This window comes from Ovis canadensis, chromosome 5 (genome assembly GCF_042477335.2).
Source record: "Ovis canadensis isolate MfBH-ARS-UI-01 breed Bighorn chromosome 5, ARS-UI_OviCan_v2, whole genome shotgun sequence".
In the NCBI taxonomy this organism is placed as follows: Eukaryota; Metazoa; Chordata; class Mammalia; order Artiodactyla; family Bovidae; genus Ovis; species Ovis canadensis.
Window position 1 is genome coordinate 82034980 of NC_091249.1, and position 22356 is coordinate 82057335.

The following is a 22356-nucleotide window of genomic DNA, read 5'->3' on the forward strand; positions in this document are numbered from 1 at the left end:
CTTATGAATTATATTCTGCCTTGTACAATGGTTATAACTGAGTTTAATTTCCTTAATATGTTTAAAAAGCAAGTAGAGTTGACTATTTGAGGACTCTGTTAGTGTATTTCCTCACCAAAATATATTTTTAACACCAAAATCAATATTCATAGCACTTTCATGGTCATTTGTGAACAGTGTGCAGCAAAACTCTGAGTTAACTGTCTTACAGTCCCAGATGAGGTCAAATAGGTGAGGCTCTCATTTCAGTTCCCATACTGTAAACAAATGTCCTTTCTCTGGCTTACTCAGTGTCATATTTTTTTACATCTTTATGATTTCTCTTGATTTTGTTATTTAACATGGCCCCCAAACTGGGTGCTGAAGTGCTGTCTAGTGTTTCCAAGAGGTTATGATGTGTATTATAGAAAAAATATCTTCATATAAGACATGTAATATAGTTGGCCTTGGGTTCAGTGTTAATGAATCAACAATATATGTAATCAAGAAGGTATCTTTAAACAGAAATATACATAAAACAAGGTTACATACTAACTGGTTGATGAAAATGTTGTGATCAGAGGCACACAGGAACCTAATCCTGTATTTCCTCTAAGAACAAAGATTCAGTGTTTGCAGTAACTTTTAAAAATATAACTACCTCAATTAATCAGAACTGACTGTACTATGTATTATGCATTTTTGTTTCCCTCTCAGTACCTAACAATGGATGCCTCACATAAAATGGGATATTTAATAACTGACCAGTGAATACATAAATGAAATCTATGATCTCTTGGTAACAGAGAGTAACAGAGAGGGGGGATGGAAGATAAGGACTTTGAGATTAAGATATGAATAGAGAGGACTAAAATAAATACCCGCTGACCAACATATACACAAACAGAATGACATGAGAAGTAATACCCTCACAAAATTTCTTTTTAAAGAGCTGTCACAGATGTTTCAATCCCAGGCTTTTTGGAGGCACAGTCTGAAAGATTTGTTAAATTATTATAAGCCCTAAAATTAGCTTATTGACCCCCAGTAAAGACTTCAAAAGGTAAGATACCTTGGCCTAAGACTTCTGTGTCCCATATAAATATATGAAAAGCTAAATATGAAATTTAAGGCTAAAAAATTTTGTTAAATCTCTTACTCATGCTCAGTATCAACTATGAATTGAAAGCATCATGGATTTCACTTCTCCAGATGCTGGAATTCTAATATACAAGGCTCCTTTCACATGGCATCTTGTTAACTGAAACTCCTACATATTGGACCAGGCTCTCACTTGGCACAATCTATTACCACAGAAGAACAAAGCAAAGCAAATACTGTATAACAGTAATTCTCATGTATTCTTTCCAAAGTAACACAAATAGGAGGCAAACACACACATTTTATTGCCCACTTTACATCCTATTCCATAACCGTTATGCTATAATCATGATTTTAACCAGTGCCCCTTTCTACTCATGTCCCCACCTCAACCTCCAATCCATTATTCAACTCAGCACCAACAGTAAGGTACATATATGGGATCACTTCACTCCTTTGCTTATCAAAATTCCACTGTTTAACATACTTAAAATAAATCCAAACTCCATGCAATGACCTACAAATCCCTGAGCCTACCACTCTTCTTCCACACGCTCTTGCCATACTGTTCTCTGATATTCTCACCAGCTCCTTCCTTATTTGCTCACTCTATGAGTGAAATACTCCAAGGATAAAACATTCTTCCTTTATTCTATGTGCTATAAATTCTTTACAAATACCACATCCGCAGAAAGGCCTACTGCTGCTGCTGCTAAGTCGCTTCAGTCGTGTCCAACTGTGTGTGACCCCACGGGACGGCAGCCCACCAGGCTCCTCCGTCCCTGGGATTCTCCAGGCAAGAACACTGGAGTGGATTGCCATTTCCTTCTGCAACGCACGCATGCATGTTAAATCGCTTCAGTCGTGTCCAACTCTATGTAACCCTATGGACAGCAGCTCACCAGGCTCCTCTGTCCACAAGATTCTCTAGGTAAGAATACTGGAGTGGGTTGCCATGTCCTTCTCCAAAAAGGCCTACTATCACCACCCTAAATGAAAGAGCCCCATTCATCACTCTCTACTTCAGTCCCTTTTCTTCATAACACTTGAAAAATGTAATTAATTTGCTTACTTTTTAGTCATCTCTCCCCACCAAAACTTGCTTACAACTGTACTTTAAGTATCTGAAAGAGTTCCAAATGCTCAGTGAACAGTCATTTAAGTGAATGCATACATGACACATGCTAAGTCACTTCAGTTGTGTCTGACTCTGTGCAACCCTACTGACTGTAGCCCACCAGGCTCCTCTGTCCATGGGATTCTCCAGACGAGAATATTGGAGCGGGTTGCCATACCCTCCTCCAAGGGATCTTCCCCACTTAGGGATTGAACCTGCATCTCTTAAGTCTCCTGCATTGGCAGGCGGGTTCTTCACCACTAGCGCTGCCTGGGAAGCCCTTGTAGGTGAATAAGCCAGGATATCCTGCAGCTTCCCTGCAACCTTTAGTGTACTTCATTCTCCTTGTCATATGAGTAATCTGACATGAGAAGCAGACCTATAATTTGAGTTTTCGTTATTAACAGATTATCTAAGTATTCGGTTCGGTTCAGTTCAGTTGCTCAGTCGTGTCCGACTCTTTGCGACCCCATGAATCGCAGCACGCCAGGCCTCCCTCTCCATCACCATCTCCCAGAGTTCACTCAGACTCACGTCCATCGAGTCCATGATGCCATCCAGCCATCTCATCCTCTGTCGTTGCCTTCTCCTCCTGCCCCCAATCCCTCCCAGCCTCAGAGTCTTTTCCAATGAGTCAACTCTTCCCATGAGGTGGCCAAAGTACTGGAGCTTCAGCTTTAGAATCATTCCTTCCTAAGAAATCCCAGGGTTGATCTCCTTCAGAATGGACTGGTTGGATCTCCTTGCAGTCCAAGGGACTCTCAAGAGTCTTCTCCAACACCACAGTTCAAAAGCATCAATTCTTCGGCGCTCAGCTTTCTTCACAGTCCAACTCTCACATCCATACATGACTACTGGAAAAACCATAACCTTGACTAGACAGACCTTAGTTGGCAAAGTAATGTCTCTGCTTTTGAATATACTATCTAGACTGGTCATAACTTTTCTTCCAAGGAGTAAGCGTCTCTTAATTTCATGGCTGCAGTCACCATCTGCAGTGATTTTGGAGCCCCCCAAAATAAAGTCTGACACTGTTTCTACTATTTCCCCATCTATTTCCCATGAAGTGATGGGACCAGATGCCATGATCTTCGTTTTCTGAATGCTGAGCTTTAAGCCAACTTTTTCGCCCCCCTCTTTCACTTTCCTCAAGAGGCTTTTTATTTCCTCTTCACTTTCTGCCATAAAGGTGGCATCATCTGCATATCTGAGGTTATTGAGATTTCTCCTGGCAATCTTGATTCCAGCTTGTGCTTCTTCCAGTCCAACGTTTCTCATGATGTACTCTGCATATAATTTAAATAAGCAGGGTGACAATATACAGCCTTGACGTACTCCTTTTCCTATTTGGAACCAGTCTGTTGTTCCATGTCCAGTTCTAACTGTTGCTTCCTGACCTGCATACAGATTTTTCAAGAGGCAGGTTAGGTGGTCTGGTATTCCCATCTCTTTCAGAATTTTCCACAGTTTATTGTGATTCACACAGTCAAAGGCTTTGGCATAGTCAATAAAGCAGAAATAGATGTTTTTCTGGAACTCTCTAGCTTTTTTGATGATCCAGCAGATGTTGGCAATTTGATCTCTGGGTCCTCTGCCTTTTCTAAAACCAACTTGAACATCAGGGAGTTCACGGTTCACGTATTGCTGAAGCCTGGCTTGGAGAATTTTGAGCATTACTTTACTAGCATGTGAGATGAGTGCAATTGTGCGGTAGTTTAAACATTGTTTGGCATTGCCTTTCTTTGGAATTGGAATGAAAACTGACCTTTTCCAGTCCTGTGGCCACTGCTGAGTTTTCCAAATTTGCTGGCATATTGAGTGCAGCACTTTCACAGCATCATCTTTCAGGATTTGAAACAGCTCAACTGGAATTCCATCACCTCCACTAGCTTTGTTCATAGTGATGCTTTCTAAGGCCCACTTGACTTCACATTCCAAGATGTCTGGCTCTAGATGAGTGATCACACCATCGTGATTATCTGGGTCGTGAAGATCTTTTTTGTACAGTTCTTCTGTGTATTCCTGCCACCTCTTCTTAATATCTTCTGCTTCTGTTAGGTCCATACCATCTCTGTCCTTTATCAAGCCCATCTTTGCATTGAAATGTTCCCTTGGTATCTCTAATTTTCTTGACGAGATCGCTAGTCTTTCCCATTCTGTTGTTTTCCTCTATTTCTTTGCATTGATAGCTGAAGAAAGCTCTCTTATCTCTTCTTACTGTTCTTTGGAACTCTGCATTCAGATGCTTATATCCTTCCTTTTCTCCTTTGCTTTTCGCCTCTCTTCTTTTCACAGCTATAAGTATTAAGAATATATAACTCATTCATGAAAAGATTATCACCATTTATTCTAGAAAACTCATATCTTAAAAATGTTATCATTCTAGGATTGTTTCTCTTGTGTTGCCAGAATGCCTCTGTATCTCTGCCCCCTTGTCCCCTCTGGCTATCTCTTTCTGAAAATAAAATGATGGATCTTCAGCAAAAAAAAAAAAAACCTTATCAGTCTAAAAGGAATGTTAATTATATATTGTTATTGTTTTCAGCTTATTCCTTATATATCTCAACACAGCCAAAGGCAGATTACCTATGTTAAATTCCAACACCAGGGCTATATCTCCAGCAAATTTCTCAAGTTCTTTTAACTCTTAATGTTCATATTACTTGTATTTGTTTTAATTATTTAATATTATATAATCTTGCTGCTTTTTACATTTATACATATATAATTAATTTGTTAATTGTTCAGAAAATGAGATTCTCAACATATGGACCAGTTCTTTCCAATTTAGGTCAAAAGGATTTCATATTCCAAATGAGTTATCTATTTGGTTTGGGAGTAAAGTAGGTATTATGTCTACACTTAAGATAGATATCCTAAGATTATCTACAGAAAATTATTCTTCAATACTTATTTCCACAAATGTCACAAACAAGTATTTTATATTTGCTTGCTAAATAAAGTGCCAACATTCAGCACTCTAATTAGAATAGTACTGCCATAATTAAGTGAGACTTAAATTACTCAGTAATCAGCTGCTAGTATAAACAATTCAAAAGCCAAACAGGAATTTAGTATATGAATTACAGGTTGTAACATGAAATACCATTAGGAAAAGTACATTCTAGAGGGCATTTTATTGACATAATCACATTATCTACAATATATATACTTGTACAGAAAATGCTTTGCTATTTGTCTTTTCATACTTAAGTGATTTACAGAAAGTAAATTACATTGTTGGGGAGAGAATGGCAATGTAGCACCCTTCACAAATCTTAATTATCTTAAGGTTTAAAAATATGAAACAAAAATGTAAAACCTTAATTATTCAAAAGAAAAATACCACCACTGTACTTCCAAAGAGGTCTTTATCCCATGTGCCAACTCTTTTACTGTAGGTGTTCCTACACATAGGAAATTCTAGCAACATCTTAACTGTGACAGAAAAATTTCTCTAGTCCACCATACATTTCCTTTAAAAATGTGTCCCACTGCTAAAAACAACCAAAGCCAGGGATCCTTGCAGAAACTGCCAACTCCAGGGCTGAAGTAGTGAAAATACAGGATAAGCTTGAAACAGCTTGTACCAGAATGTTAGAAAGTGCTCAGAAAAATAAAACAGCATGACAAATATAATCATTCCTCCATTAAAGCATTAAAGAGTTTTAATAGAGTGAACATTTTATGTTATGCTTTTAGATACAGAATGCATCAATTTTAATGTAAAGGAAGTTTATAGTTATAACATGATATTTAGGCTCACCTGATTTTTTATAATTAATGTCATTTTATAATTAAATTACAATAAAAAGGAATAACTAGTAATATAATATAGGAAAATCTTATTTTTTTGGTACATCAACCATCACACCCCTTGTCTCACACCAGGTTAACATGTCAAGCAATCTTATTCATATGAGTAAAAAATCCTAAAGGTTAAACATTTCAAGCAACTAATAGGCCAATCAACCTCAATGACTCTATAGGATTATTCTAGTTACAAAGTGTTCATGAAAAATAGTAATCTATTATTATTTTTAATGACAAAAGTTAATAAAAGCTAGTAAAATGTTACATTTAGATACAACAGTAATATTCTATTTATGACTTTGAATAACTAGAGCACAGATTCCCACTTGCCAGAATAACTTTTAGTGAAATATTCAGCATAAAACATTTGTTTGAAAATTGTTCTGGAAATACCAGTCATTATAAACTCAACTATATATGTTATGACACACATTATCAATGCAAGCACACGTTTCTCAAATGCCATTTCTAATAAATTTTGAAAGCATATGCTCCTGAGGTCCATATTTTTTTTTAAGTACAGGAATATTATTTCTATTCAAAAACCAGAAACAGTCCTATTCTGTACTTAAAGCAGCTTCAGACTTACATTGTTTTGTGTATAAGTTTACTTGTGAAACTATCTTTCCTATTGCTGACAACTGCTTAAGGTCACTTAAATAGGTTATTTAGTAAATCAATTTCTTCTCAAAAAAGAAAGGACAGTGTGATGTTTATCTTTACCAAGAGATGTGTATGTTAAACTGGTCTCAGAAACAAATCAAACATCCCAGGGTATTAAAAAATGGATATAGCATAAGAATTATTAGCATTATACATCCCAATTCTAGTTTTTACAGGTACAATAAAATAGTAGCTACTAAAATTAATAGTAAAGATTTTGTTAAGGGGGTTTATGGTTTATTAAAAAGTTTTGCCAACTTTTAAATTCCTACTCTTTGGAACTAATCTAAGGAGTGAGTTTTTGTTCACCTTTATCTTTTAGTTTACAGCTTTTTAAGGTTACCTCATGACTAAACAAGACCAAAGAACCAGAATTTATTGACAACACAATGGTAAACCTTTTTATAATATATTATTTCATTTAATTCTAATGGTCCTAGAAGGTAGTAGATCTTATCCCCATTCTATACAGAAATGTACAAAGTCTCTTGACTTATGTCCTCCCTCAAATTACTCCTTCCACCCCTCATTTAAAAACAAAATTAAAACTCAAGCTAGCTCAGCTTGGGCATACTCATAACAAATCATCTTTTAAAATATGTGGCAACCTATTTAAAATATCCTATTAACATAATTTTATTAACTGTATTGGGTTTCCCTGGTGATTCAGTGGTAAAGAATCCACCTGCCAGTGCAGAGGATGCAGGTTCAATCCCTTCTTCAGATCCCCTGGAGAAGAAAATGGCAACCCACTCCAGTATTCTTGCCTGGGAAATCCCATGGACGAAGGAGCCTGGTGGGTTACATACAGTCCATGCGGTCACAAAAGAGTCAAGACACGACTTAGTGACTAAACAACAACAATTATTAACTGTATTATCAGACTCCTTCAGGAAAATAATGTAAAATAAAGTACCAAAATTAGTTAAGCTTTAAGGAAAAGCATAAAACCCTTCTAAGAGGAGAAAATGATGAAAGATCCTACACTGGGACAACATATGAAAATTACACCTTTGTAGACACAAATGCTTGACACTGTACAGTTTGACCACATCACTTATAGGTATTTCCACTTCTATGTGATTAAGTTCAGATGTACTCCCAAATATCAAACACTAACTAAAAGAATATAAGACATCCTATCAATAGAATAATGAGAAATCCTGCACCTCAGCAGTGATAGTTTGAGTTTATAGAACTACCCGTAAGTGAACTCTAATACTTATTATTTTTAAATTTTAAGTGTTATTTAAAATTTTTAAATTAAGTCAGCAATATTTTCTCCCACTTTCATCCATGATTAAACTTAGATTTACTCAAATGACATTCGAATCCCAAAAACTAGACTCAACTTTTCTGACATTAAAGAAACTGTTCCCAGAACGTTACTACTAAAATTCTGAAACCTATACAATTTATTTCCCCTCGAAGTCTCAAACAAACACACACCATCAAACACCAGTACTTTATTTAATCTGGATTATCTGGGGATAAAAGGGGAACTTCCTTTTGAAACAGAACAGCTTCTGAGACAGTATCACTGATGTCATCCTCTGCTTGGAACCATTCAGCAGTAGGTTCTTATTAGCGACCACATCATTTGACCTGTGTTTCAGATGTTTCATTCCATGTTTAATACCTTTTTCGGCCTTATTGTCCTTTCGGCAGATACGCATTTTTGAAATCCCAGGATTTATCTATTTCATTAAGCTTTTGCTCAGTCTTAATTGTTCTTTCCATTCCCTGAATTTCTACAGTATTTATCTATACCACAAATTTGGCTATCATAGCATCTTATATTATTCTGTCTTTTTCATGTGCATCCACTTAACAGAACCATAAGCTGCCCTGGAACCGTAAGGTCTGTCACTCAGTTTACAGTGCTATCCAGTGCTCATGGTAGATATTTAATAAGCACTCACTGAAGGATCCCTATAAGATTAGTAAGAATACCAGCAATGTACTTTCAGCTATTGTATACCATTTAGATATTTACAACCTATGCCATCCTCCTTGGATAGGCACATACTGAACTAAGGAAAATTATTTTCAAATTACCCAATTTAAGCTGAGTAAAGTTGGGAAACTCTGGACATATATCAGGGATTAATACAACACAGCACTACAGGCACAGCTAACTGACATAATATGAAGATCAAAGAATTGAGGGAAGTTTATTAAAGCTGTGGAAGCTGATTACAGGGTAATTTTGAACCTATGATACAGCTTATGACTGTCATGAACTTTTTTTTAGGATTAATTACAATAAGTAAGTTCATTATAATAGCTAAGATTTCCTTTTCCACTGACAAAACAACTGTTTGCTTCTCGACCATTGAAGGGCATCCTACTTATAGACAATATTCAGAGTCTAGAAAAATTTTCTTTTATGATCAGTACCCATAGGGGAAAAAAGAATAAAATGCTTATTGAATTTGATTCAGAAGCTTATAAACTTCTTCCAAGTAATTTTTAACTGCTTTAAGTAAAACCAGTAATTCACCTTTATTACAGTAATGTCTTGTACAAGTTAACAAAAACTGTGAAATATATGTTCTAAAAGCTCACACTAGATTTAAATCTAGACTCTATTTTCTAGATGTGTTATTTCAGGCAAGTTTCTGGACTTACCTGTGGCCAATTTTCTCAACCACAAACTAATACTAATAATAATGCTGTCACTATTGTTACTGGCACATGGCAAATACTCAATAATGATTTATTAGAAGTATCTGGACTTGCCCTCAAGAGGCTTACATCCCAGAGGCAGCAGATGGACAGACGTGAATAAAAGTAGCAGAAGTGGCTTGTGCTAAAATAATAGCAGAGCAGCTTCTGTGAATGCAGGCATCTTATTAGACTGACACAGAACAGTGAATGAGGGAGAGTGGTGGTACATGAGGTCAGAGGGAGCCGCAGAGCTAGACCATGTAGAGGCTGGTAAGCAGCAAAATAAAAAGTGGCCGGAGAGTTCTGAACCAATGTGACTTAAACAGTTTTAAAGAATCACCCTTGTTGCTATGTGCATATTACAGGATTACAATTTTTATCTGGCTTCATGAGAAATGGGCCACACTTCAGAAACCCATTCAATACCAAACTTATAACTATAAACCAAACATATCATACCATTATGGTTTAACTGTTAATAAAAAGTTTTAATCATACTTAAGTTACTTTTAAAAATTACAAGTGATGAATGTTCTTTAATGATTGCTAATATTGTATGAAAACAAATAGCAAGAAAAACAAATTGAATTTTCAATGTATATCTTCTTTCTCTTACAAAAATAAAGGCTATCTAAGGGAATTCCTTGGTGGGCTAGTGGTTAGGACTCCACGTTTTCACTGAGAGGGTCTGATTCAAGGCCTGGTGGGAAAACTAAGATCCCACACGCCACGATGGTACAGCCAAAGAGAAAAACAAAAGTGGGGCCAGGGTGGGGTGTGTCGCCAGTATCTAGATAAGAATTTTTTTTTTTGAGTGAAAAATTTTACCTGATGTGTGGAAGTTTGTGTGGAAGTTATAAAATGTTGGGCTTCCCTTGTGGCTCAGCTGGTAAAGAATCTGCCTGCAATGCAGGAGGCCTGGGTTTGATCCCTGGGTTGGGAAGATCCCCTGGCGAAGGGAAAGGCGACCCACTCCAGTATTCTGGCTTGCAGAATTTCATGGACTCTATAGTCCACGGGATTGCAAAGAGTTGGACACGACTGAGTGATTTTCACTATAAAAAAGTATTCATAATTAGAATTATGTATAACTTACTAAAGCTGAAACTCCAGTACTTTGGCCACCTCATGCGAAGAGTTGGCTCACTGGAGAAGACTCTGATGCTGGGAGGGATTGGAGGCAGGAGGAGAAGGGGACGACCTAGGATGAGATGGCTGGATGGCATCACTGACTCGATGGATCTGAGTTTCAGTGAACTCCGAGAGTTGGTGATGGACAGGGAGGCCTGGTGTGCTGCGATTCATGGGGTAGCAAAGAGTCGGACACGACTGAGCGACTGAACTGAACTGAACTGATAACTTACTCTCCGGGTGTGTGCATGTGTGATCAGCTGTATTTAACTCTTTGAGACTCCATGGACTATAGCCAGCCAGGCTCCTCTGTTCATGGAATTTTCCAGGTAAAGAATACTGGAGTGGGTTGCCATTTCCTTCTCCAGGGGATCTTCCCAACCCAGGGATTGAAACTTACTCTCCTGAGAATTTATAAACTAAGCAAAATTCCTATGTCAAAAAAAGACACTTCAAAACAGGGCTAACTGGACTTAATCTTAAGTACAAAACACGCCTGGCTATTGTTGCACATTAACAAAATTATTCATATTTAATAATTCATTAGCTAGATCTATGCACAGTCATGAGGAGCTACCAACTTGTTCCAATGTAGGAATGCATTATGTTACTCTACCTATATTTAATTTTCTGGCTAATGGATTCTGGTAAGCCAAAATGAAGCCAAAATGATTTCTTACCAACTTGGGACAGCGTATCGAAAAACTGGAAAGCACACTGTAACGTGCTTTCCTTGTACGTGTGTGCTCACTCAGTTGTGTCTGACTCTTCACAACCCCATGGGGACTGCAGCCCACCAGGCTCCTCTGTCCATGGGATTTCCCAGGAAAGAATACCGGAGTGGGTTGCCATTTCCTTCTCCAGGGGATCTTCCTGACCCAGGGATTGATCCCATGCTTTCTGCATCTCCTGCATTGGCAGGCAGGTTCCTTATCCACAGAGCCACCTGGGAAGCTCCCTTTCTTGCATATACTGCTCATCTACTATCAGAGACTATGAACTGGGAATCACATTTTAGAGTTACTTTTCTTGATTCTGTTCAGTTTCTTTAAGGATAGATTGTCCACTTCAATTTGCCTTCATAAGTCTTTATAAATTTTAGAAGAAATATTTTATATTAGTAGCATCTTTAAAACCTTGAGAAATACAAAACAAGCTGAAAAGAAATGAGCAGATTGAAACTGCAATATGTCTTTCCAAAGACTTTATTCCTCAACGTGTTTTTCAAAAGACTTTCTGTAATATGCTTTACAGTATTAAAGGCATTTGTGATTTGCTAAACACAACACAAGGCATACATAACAGAGATATTTTTATGAGTTCTATGGGTTGCTTAATGTGTCTATTTAGGTGAATACACATTGAAAATAATGATTTATGGATTAAGACACAGTTCTTACACACTTGTAAATAATTTAGTTTTGACATTTTCTTTATTCCTTCAAACACTATATCTTTTGATTTTTTTCTACAGGTTATAAACTGTTATAAATTATTTTGTGCTTTGCACAATAAAAGTAGCATTTCAAGAGTTTATTTTATGTCAAGCACTATGCTAAGTGTTTCAAATTTAATTCTCACAAGAACTCTGTAAAACAAAATATCATCCTATTTTATAGATGGGAAAGTTTGGAGATACTGTCCCAATCCCCAGGATCACTATTTCTTAGTGATGGACCTAGGATTTCAATCCAGTTCTGATCTCTGAATCACAAACTTCTTCCCAGTTTCACTCAATACCAGATGGAAGTACCTAAGTATAAGACAGTGCATATAGCTAGAAAAGTAATATAAAAATATATACAGGGACTAGCATACATAATTAGACTTAACAATGAAAGGTCATAAGAAGTGACACCTTAAAAAAAAAAAGATAAACAGTTAAGTATACTGTCCCAGAATGTTAGGTAATGTCAGCTAAGACTAAAAAGAGATAATCTTTATACATAAGACTTATTAAAAGTACTACAAATGTACTTTGACTCTATGAAGTAGTCCTGTTGTCCCCAAAATTGGAATTTGAATTTATCAAGTGAGTAGATACAATTACCAAATTGCAGGACACACAGACGTTAGAGAAACAAACAACCTTACGGGAACCAACTAACAAAATCCAAAACTGAAGAAAGTACAAAAAACTTAATTTCTTCAGCAAATAAACAGTATGAGTGAAAAAAAAGACCAGGATTGAACTTAGACAAAAAGAGAATCAAGAGATACACCCACCAACTCAGAAACATCAAAGAAGAATCATGAGGTAAATGAGAAAGGAATGATGACTGGACATTCGATATAAAGTAATCATCTTTTTTAAAAGGCATGATAATGATATTATGGTTATAATAAAAAAAAGATGACTCTTTACCTTTTGGAGATTGATACAAATGAAATGATACATTGTCTTGAATCTGCTTCAAAATAACATGGAGTGGGGATTGTAGGCAGAGACAGAGATAAAGCAAGACTAGCCAAACTTTGAAGCTAGGTCTGCGTAAGCAGGGATTCACTACCTCCATTTTTGGATATATTTAATTTTCCAAAATAAAAGCCCAAAATTAAATTCCAATTAGATCTAAATATGAAACATAAAATTTCTTCACGATTAAAAGAAGTTACTTAAGTTGCCTATACTCTTTCTTTTTTCTTAAAGGAAATATTAAACACTGGAAATAGGAAGAAAATAACACAAGAGCACAGAAAAAGGTTCAACTATGGAGCCATACTGTAAAACCTAGGAGTATTAGTTAGAGGTACCTAAAATTTAAAAAGCCAACTACGTTTAGTGGATGTATCAGCGAACAGACAAAAAACTACTTGAAAACACTAGGGCACAGGAAAACATAAGACGCAGCTAAGAGCTTTTAAGAAGCACCTTGGCAACAGTACTAACTAGGCTAATTTAAACTAAAGAAAAATCACTCCTAAGATATGGTCGCAAGATAAAACTCCTCTTTCTTTGGAATTTAATTCTTAGTATTTACTTGTGTCCAGTTACTAGAAGAGAGGAAGAAAGAATAATGAATTTACTGTTTCAGCAATAACAATTGGTTTAAAGAAAAGTTGATATGGAGAGACTAGAAAGCTGAAAATCACCTTTATTTTCAAATTCTAAGAAGCAAACTGAACAGAGATTTACTGGTAAGATAGGGAAGTTAGGGGGAATACATCTGAGGACTGAAAGGGAAAACCAATGATAAGTTCAAGTTGTAGCATATCTGTACTGGCAAATTTTTTTAAGACAGGTATTGTATTTTTCAAGTCCAGAAAATACAGTACTATTCCAATAAATAATAAATGTATTATCTGTTGAAATAACTGAATGAAATATTTTCTATTAAAAGCAAAGGGTTCTCCTTCTGGGGTCAGCTAGATTAGAATAGCAATTTGCACAATTCTATTATGTTATGCAAACATTTAGAAACTAAAAACATGCAAATACACCAACAAAAATCATCTTAAAGGGGAAAAAATGCAAGTTTATGCTTAACAGAATAACTTAAAATGGACAATCTATAGCAATTGCTAGCACTGTTTGAATCACTATCTTAAAAAGAATAAGGGCCACTGATGAAATAGATTTACCATTAATATTACTCCCTGCATGAAAGAGAAGCGTTGGTTGGCCTTGAACAGGAAGCAGTAGTAAGTGGTTTGATTCTCCACTACCAGGTTATCTTCACTGCATTTCCAAAATTTGAAGACGACAACAGAACTGCAGCAACTTTCAGTTTATACCAAAAATGGGATAACAAAAAATAAAAGTGCTCAATTTTATTTCACCATCACATGAAGGGAGGCAGGTCAAAGGATGACAGTGGTCAAGCTAGTCCCAGTTGGTGGGAGTGGTGCCACTTATCCTTTCCTGCCACAGCTCCCTTTAATGCAACTTGAGTACAAGTGGGAGGAAACTGGCACTCCAAGCTCTGGTGAGCTTTTATCTGCTTTTCCTCAGTTCCACAATGTCCTGCAAAACAGAGGCATTTAATACCACGAGCAGGTTCAAAACTTGTGGAAAGTATCTCCCTAACCCTCTGTGAAAGTTTTCAAATTCTCAAAAGTCAATATTTAAAATATATCATTATACTTAAGAACTGCCATCATACTGGATCTAACAGTAGCTTCAGAGGACACAAAAGCACATTTTTCCTTCTGAAGTAAACCTCATTGGGTAGGGATATATACTAAATAAAAGTCCTAATTTTCCAGAGTCATGGATTGCACTTATTTATTGCATAAAGCAATTAAATATAACATTTATTGATTGTCACATAAAAAAAAAGTCTTTTCAGCTGAAACTGTCTCTGGTGGATAATGATTTTCTAAAATGTATCTGCTGTTATGAAATACTTGCTCCATTTTTCCCCTGACAGAAATTTGTATCTCCAAAATGCCAACAAGGTTGGAAAAAGTCATTCTAACACAATCCCATCATTTTAAAGATAAGGAATCCAAGCTCTGGAGAGTCATATGATTCTGCCTCAAATTATACATATGGCTAATTTAAAAAGCAGTATCAGAATGTGAACCTAGGTCTCCCCAAACCTCTGCTGCTGCGGCTAAGTAACTTTAGTCGTGTCCGACTCTGTGCGGCTCCATAGATGGCAGCCCACAAGGCTCTCCGGTCCCTGGGATTCTCCAGGCAAGAACACTGGAGTGGGTTGCCATTCCCTTCTCCAATGCATGAAAGAGAAAAGTGATCCAGTGCTATATCATATAAAGCCTCATTTCTATTCAACACAGCTCTCAGAGCAGTCCTTAATCACTTTATTATTTCCTCTTTTGCAAGTTTCCTCATCACCTTATCCCCTTGATAATCTGAATAGCTGTTCTATGGATCTGTTTCACTTCCATTATGGCAATTTAAGGTGAACAGTCTAAATGGGCATAATGCCACAGGTACTGGTTTTGTAAAATGTTTGTATTTGGGGAGGAAGAACTATTTCTTTTCTGCCAGTGAAAGATGAAAATTAAGTACTCATCAGTAAAATAACCTCATGTTCTAATCCTAATATGTGTCAGACACCACTGAAAGTTTTTTAAAAAGTCCTTGGTGGCAACATTTTTACATGTTCTTGAGTAACTTGGTTTAAATTTCCATTCTCTTTAAAAATTTTTAAGATACTTATTTGGCTGCACCTAGTCTTAGTTGCTTGCCTAGAGAGTCCTGTGGACAGAGGAGCCTGGTGGACTACTGGCCATAGGTCTGCAGAGAGTTAGACATGGCTGGAGAGACTTAGCATGCATGCATGAACTGGAGGAAGAAATGGCAACCCACTCCAATATTCTTGCTTGGAGAATCCCAGGGACAGAGGAGCCTGGTGGGCTGCTGTCTATGGGGTCGCACAGAGTTGAACATGACTGAAGCAACTTAGCAGCAGCAGTCTTAGTTGCTGCATGTGGGATCTAGTTCTCTGACCAGGGATGGAACCCGGCCGGGCCCCCTGCACTGAAGCCCCAAGTCTTTGTCACTGGACCACCAGGGAAATCCCCAGGTTTCCATTCTTATTTGGGTAGTAAAAAGGAAGACTGAAGTTATTTTTCAACAGCAGCTCTTCCATTAGATTGACTTGATAGCTATTTATGTGACAAATTTAATCTGAGGTACTTGAAACTTAGTAACAAAGGTGAGAACAACAACATGAAAAGAACAAGAGCAAGAATATTGCCTTGATTTGTCTCCTGAAAAAGTGTACCTTGTCTTCAAATTTTTGAGTACCACAAATTTAGTCCCCTAAGGTAAGAAGGTGGTTTTTTAGTGATTTTTCTTCCACCGACCTCTGGTTAAGAAATAGTTTTGTAGAGATTTTTGGATCTTCAAAGACTGTTTAAGCTAGTAGCCTTTACACCAATAAACTTGGATTAAAAAAAACAAACATGATTTTATTTTTACCTTTGGAAAGCAAAGGATATATAAATAGCAAAACAAAACCAAAATAAAGGACCAAGGACTTAATGGTCAAATAAATGGTTGACAAAGCAAAACCACCAAATCACTTTTCAAACATGGATTTTTTCTCTTAACGAATTTTAATATTACTCTTGATGTAGAACATGAGCTATAATTATCAAAAGCATACTGATCTAAACTTACTGCGTTATGGCCTTTATACGCTATTTAAGTTCTTCACCCTTAATTCTCACAACATTCTAAGGTAAATATTCATCACTATTTTCATATTTCACCTGAGAAAACTGGGACACTTCAAGGTTAAGTAATTTGCCAAGGTTACAGAGCTTGAATCCAGCTCTGCAGGTTCAGAAATCTGTGCTCCTCAGGCATTCTACTGCGTTCTCGATAGCACAGAAAACTTGAAAATACAGTCGAACTGTAAATTCTATGTGATGCATTATCCAAGCCACTGAATTTTTTCTTACTGAAGTATAGTTGATTTATTAGTTTCAGGTGTACAAACAGTAATTTGATAATTTAACAGATTATACTGTTTATAGTTATTATAAAATGGTGGCTGTATTTCCTGTGCTGTACATTATATGCTTGGATCTAATTTATTTTATACATAGCAGTTTACAATAAGTTATTTTTTGGGAGGTTCAAGAAAGCCAAGAATTTGCCATCCTCACTTCCTGATTTTAGATCGGATGAGTGGCACAAATGAACTGTTTTTGCCATTACTTATTATATCATCACTAAAACCTGAAAAGAAGGGGACGAGTTAAATTCTTAAACTTTACTTCCTGCTGTTCTAGAAGACCTTACTTAACCACTGTTTTAATCTATATGATACACTCAATATAAATGTTAAGGTTTCCCTAGGGTAGTAACATACTAAAGTGATCACTTAAATCTTAAAGAGTATCAGCTATGCATTAGTCATTTTACCTGTCTGTACTTACAAGCAGATCAACAGGATATAAACCTTGGTTGTTTCCTTTTTAGGAGCCATTTCTTGTTAATTCAATGATTAGTTAACTAAACCAAATGGAACAAATGGCCCTCCAAAAATGAAATGTAGTGGAAAAGGAAATAGAGGAAAGGAATCACAGTAAGTTACACGGTGATCCACTCTCACTAGTGTTAGAAAAGCAAAGGAGAGAGTCTTGAGTAACTTCAGTCTGACCACAATGACCACTTGTTACACCTACCACCCACTACAATATCTCAGGCTCATTAGGAATTAAAAGCAGCTCAGCAAGGTAAAGGACACATCCCAACCAGGCCTAAGGTCTCTACAACCGCTGAGGAGCACAGGGAGCCACTGAAGTAAGTTTCCCCACCCTCAAGCTTTCACTGCTGCCCAGGAGGCAAAGACCAAAAGCCAGGGGCCAAGACAGTTCTCCGGCCAGGGCAGTGACCCAGCTCGAGACAACCCTCCCCCGCCCCTGATCAAAGTGTCCGCGCCTAGAGGGGTGGGGTAGCTGCAGGGTGAGGAAGGCCTGGATAGGAGATAAGGGGACTAAGATGTTTCGACAGAGAAAAGGTCCCTTCGGTTGGCGGATCGGGACGCGGGCCCGGGTCGAGAAGAGTCGCCCGCCGCCATGATAGGGCCGGCCCATCTGGGGGGCGTGACGCGGCCAGCCCGGAGCGCAGAACCGGCTCCCCTTTCCCCCCGCCCCTCCCCCGCGTGGGCCTCGGCCACAACTGCCCCCCGATACTCACGCTTTGTCCACCAGCTCCCGCACCTTCCACATGTTCAACATCTTGCCCGAGCGGGCCGGGCCTCCACCTCCCTCTCCTGTACGCCACGGACCCCGGAACACTTCCGCGCCGGGGCAGATCCAGGCCGGGGTCGCTGCCGCTGTCGCCGCCGCCGCCCGCCGCCTCAAACTCCCCCAGTCAGCTCCTTCTCTGGCCACAGCCGCGGCGCCGCCAGTGACACGTCGAGACGCGGGGGCAGAGGCGCTGCGTGGGGCGGAAGTGCCTGACTTTCCGCCCGCTGCGCACGGGGCACGCTGGGACTTGTAGTTCTCTGTGCGCCAAATTAGGCTGAGAGTTTCAGAGGAAAGCTAAAGTTAAGATTCTTCGGTAAAAGAGCTCTCTGGATTCTCCGCACCCCTCCGCAGTAGTCATGTATGGATGTATGGATGTGAAAGTTGGGCCGTAAAGAAAGCTGAGAGCAGAAGAATTGATCCTTTTGAACTGTGGTGTTGGAGAAGACGCTTTAGAGTCCCTTGGACTGCAAGGAGATCCAACCAGTCAGTCCTAAAGGAAATCGGTCCTGAATGTTCATTGGAGGGACTGATGCTGAAGCTGAAACTCCAATACTTTGGCCACCTGATGCGAAGAAATGACTCATTAGAAAAAACCCTGATGCTGGGAAAGATTGAAGGCGGGAGGAGGAGGGGAATTCAGAGGATGAGACGGTTGAGTGGCGTCACCAACTCGATAGACATGAGTTTGAGCAAGCTCCAGGAGATGGTGAAGGACAGGGAAGACTGGTGTGCTGTAGTCGATGGGGTCGCAAAGAGTCGGACACGACTGAGTGGCTGAGCAACAACAACAATGGACAGAGGAACCTGCCAGGCTGCAGTCCATAGGATCTCAGAGTCGGAAACGACTGAAGTGACAGCAAGCACGCGATGACTATAAGAAGTATAATTGGCATATGTACTCCTCATTGACAGAAGTAATTCTGTAGTTGGTTCCAAATGCCCAAATATACTTCCTTCCCTGGGCTTTAGTTTCCATCCTTGTACATTGAAAAGGCTGTATCTTAAAACCTATTCCATTCTAATTCTACCATACAGTGCTCTTATATTTAGACAGATACTTAATATCCTTGTTAGATACTTACTATAAAGTTCAGAACCTCAGTTCACACTCCATGGGAAATTGTAGAAAAACAACACCAGGACATTAGGACGGGCCCAAGAAGCTGACACGTGTATATTCTCAAAGTGTAGATATACATCTATGCTGCATTCATTGTTTTATTGCAATGATTATTGTCACTTTATTTTTCACTTATTTTTTGACAATGTTCATGTTAGAGCCACAAACACTCTTAAAGTTCATTTGGTCAAACTGCTTAAATTTTACAGTTCTTTACATTCTACAAATTTTTATTGAATATTTTCTATGTGCCAGGAGTGTGGAGAAGGAGAAGGGGATGACAGAGGATGAGATGGTTGGATGGTATCACTGACTCAGTGGACATGAGTTTGAGTAAACGCTGAGAGCTGGTGGTGGACAGGGAGGCCTGGTGTGCTGCAGTCCGTGGGGTCGCAAAGAGTTGGACACAACTGAGTGACTGAACCGAACTGAACTGAAGGAGTGGAGAACCCAGCTGGGAAGAAGACAGGCAAGGCCTCAGCTCTCTTGGATCTTAAAGGTCTTTGGAGGCAAACATAGTAATTGAGGGAACATTTAAGATAATTGCTGATAGAAAGTGCTTGAAGAAAACAGAAGATAATATTATAGAGAATGATGTTAGAGGAAAATAGTATTAGGGAATATTTAGGGTGTCTTTGAGAAGGCAATGGCACCCCACTCCAGTGCTCTTGCCTGGAAAATCCCATGGATGGAGGAGCCTGGTAGGCTGCAGTCCATGGGCTCGCTAAGAGTCGGACATGACTGAGTGACTTCACTTTCACTTTTCACTTTCATGCATTGGAGAAGGAAATGGCAACCCACTCCAGTGTTCTTGCCTGGAGAATCCCGGCAACGGGGGAGCCTGGTGGGCTGCCATCTATGGGGTTGCACAGAGTTGGACACGACTGAAGTGACTTGGCAATAGCAATAGCAGGGTGTCTTTGAGGACAGTTTTTTTAGGGGGGAGGTAGGATCTTAGTTCCCCCACCTGGGATTGAACCCACCCCCCTGCAGTGAATGCATGGGAAGTCCCCTGAGGACATTTTATTTAAGCTGAAACTTGAATGCTATAAAGGAAATGGCAAAAAAAATTTTTTTTTAATCTGCAAGAAAAGAATTTCTATTGAGGACTGATTCACAAAGGAGACATGAAATTGATTGCTGCTAGTCATGAAGCTAGGTAAAAATGATCCCAAATCAAGAATCTAGAACACCTGACCCTTAGTTCTTCAGGTCAAATCAGTTCCTCATACTGCATTCATTAAATAACTGGAAGGAGCTCTGGAAGATTTCCTGAGAAATCTGTATGCAGGTTCAAAAGCAACAGTTAGAACTGGACATGGAACAACAGACTTGTTCCAAATCAGGAAAAAAAAGTATGTCAAGACTGTATATTGTCACCCTGCTTATTTAACTTATATGCAGAATACATCATGCAAAATGCTGGGCTGGTTGAAGCACAAGCTAGAATCAAGATTGCCAGGAGAAATATCAGTAACCTCAGATATGAAGATGACACCACCGTTATGGCAGAAAGTGAAGAAGAACTAAAGAGCCTCTTGATGAAAGTGAAAGAGGAGAGTGAAAAAGTTGGCAAAAAACTCAACATTTGGAAAACTAAGATCATGGCCAACATTCAGAAAACTAAGATCATGGTATCTGGTCCCATCGCTTTATGGCAAATAGATGGGGAAAATGTGTAAACAGTGGCTGACTTTATTTCTCTGAGCTCCAAAATCACTGCAGATGGTGATTGCAGCCATGAAATTAAAAGACGCTTACTCCTTGGAAGGAAAGTTATGACCAACCTAGACAGCATATTAAAAAGCAGAGACATTACTTTGTCAACAAAGGTCCATCTAGTTAAGGCTATGGTTTTTCCAGTAGTCATGTATGGATGTGAGAATTGGACTATAAAGAAAGCTGAGCACTAAAGAATTGATGCTTTTGAACTGTGGTGTTGGAGAAGACTCTTGAGAGTCCCTTGAACTGCAAGGCGATCCAACCAGTCCATCCTAAAGGATATCAGTCCTGGGTGTTCATTGGAAGGACTGATGTTGAAGATGAAACTCCAATACTTTGGCCACCTGATGCGAAGAGCTGACTCATCTGAAAAGTTCCTAATGCTGGGAAAGATTGAGCACAGGAGGAGAAAGGGACAACAGAGGATGAGATGGTTGGATGGCATCACCAACTCAATGGACATGGGTTTGGGTGGACTCAGGGTGTTGGTGATGGACAGGGAGGCCTGGCGTGCTGCGGTTTGTGGGGTCACATAGAGTTGGACACAACTGAGCAACTGAACTGAACTGAACTGAAGATCATGGGATCTGGTCCCATCACTTCATGGCAAATAAATGGGGAGCAATAGAAACAGGGACAGACTTTATATTTTGGGGTTCCAGAATCACTGCAGATGGTAACTGCTGCTGCTGCTGCTGCTAAGTCGCTTCAGTCATGTCCAACTCTGTGCGACCCCATGAACCGCAGATGGTAACTACAGCCATGAAATTAAAAGACGCTTGCTCCTTGGAAGAAGAGCTATGACCAACCTAAATAGCCTATTAAAAACCAGAGACATTACTTTGCCAACAAAGGTCCGTCTAGTCAAAGCGATGGTTTTTCCAGTAGTCATGTATGGATGTGAGAGTTGGACCATAAAGAAAGCTGAGCACTGAAAAACTGATGCTTTTGAACTGTGGTGCTGGAGAAGACTCTTGAGAGTCCCTTGGACTGCAAGGAGATCCAACCAGTAAATCCTAAAGGAAATCAGTCCTGAATGTTCATTGGAAGGACTGATGTTAAAGCTCAAACTCCAACACTTTGGCCACCTAAAAAGAACTGACTTACTGGAAAAGACCCTGATGCTGGGAAAGATTGAAGGTGGGAGGAGAAGGGGAAGGCAGAGGACAAAATGGTTGGATGGCATCACTGACTTGATGGACATGAGTTTGAGCAAGCTCCGGGAGTTGGTGATAGACAGGGAAGCCTGGCATGCTGCAGTCCATGGGGTCACGAAGAGTTGGACAGGACTGAGCGACTGAACTGACTGACTGAGCTCTAGAAGGGCTTTCAGTAAGACTTCAGGATTTTAAAAAGACAAATTGAAAGA

The 22356-nt window shown here is 38.9% G+C and overlaps 1 protein-coding gene across 2 annotated transcripts in view; it reads right to left on the minus strand.

Annotated features, from left to right (window-relative positions):
* Positions 1-18613, minus strand: part of CLINT1 (clathrin interactor 1) — a 59785-nt gene extending 41172 nt beyond the window's left edge. Inside the window, exon 1 of one of the 2 annotated variants that reach the window (XM_069590015.1) lies at positions 18093-18613. In XM_069590015.1, the coding sequence (XP_069446116.1) occupies positions 18093-18133 (41 nt within the window). In that variant the 5' untranslated portion in view covers positions 18134-18613. The remainder of the gene's footprint in view (positions 1-18092) is intronic. The other variant, XM_069590014.1, reaches the window with a different exon arrangement.
* Positions 18614-22356: the final 3743 nt, after the last annotated feature.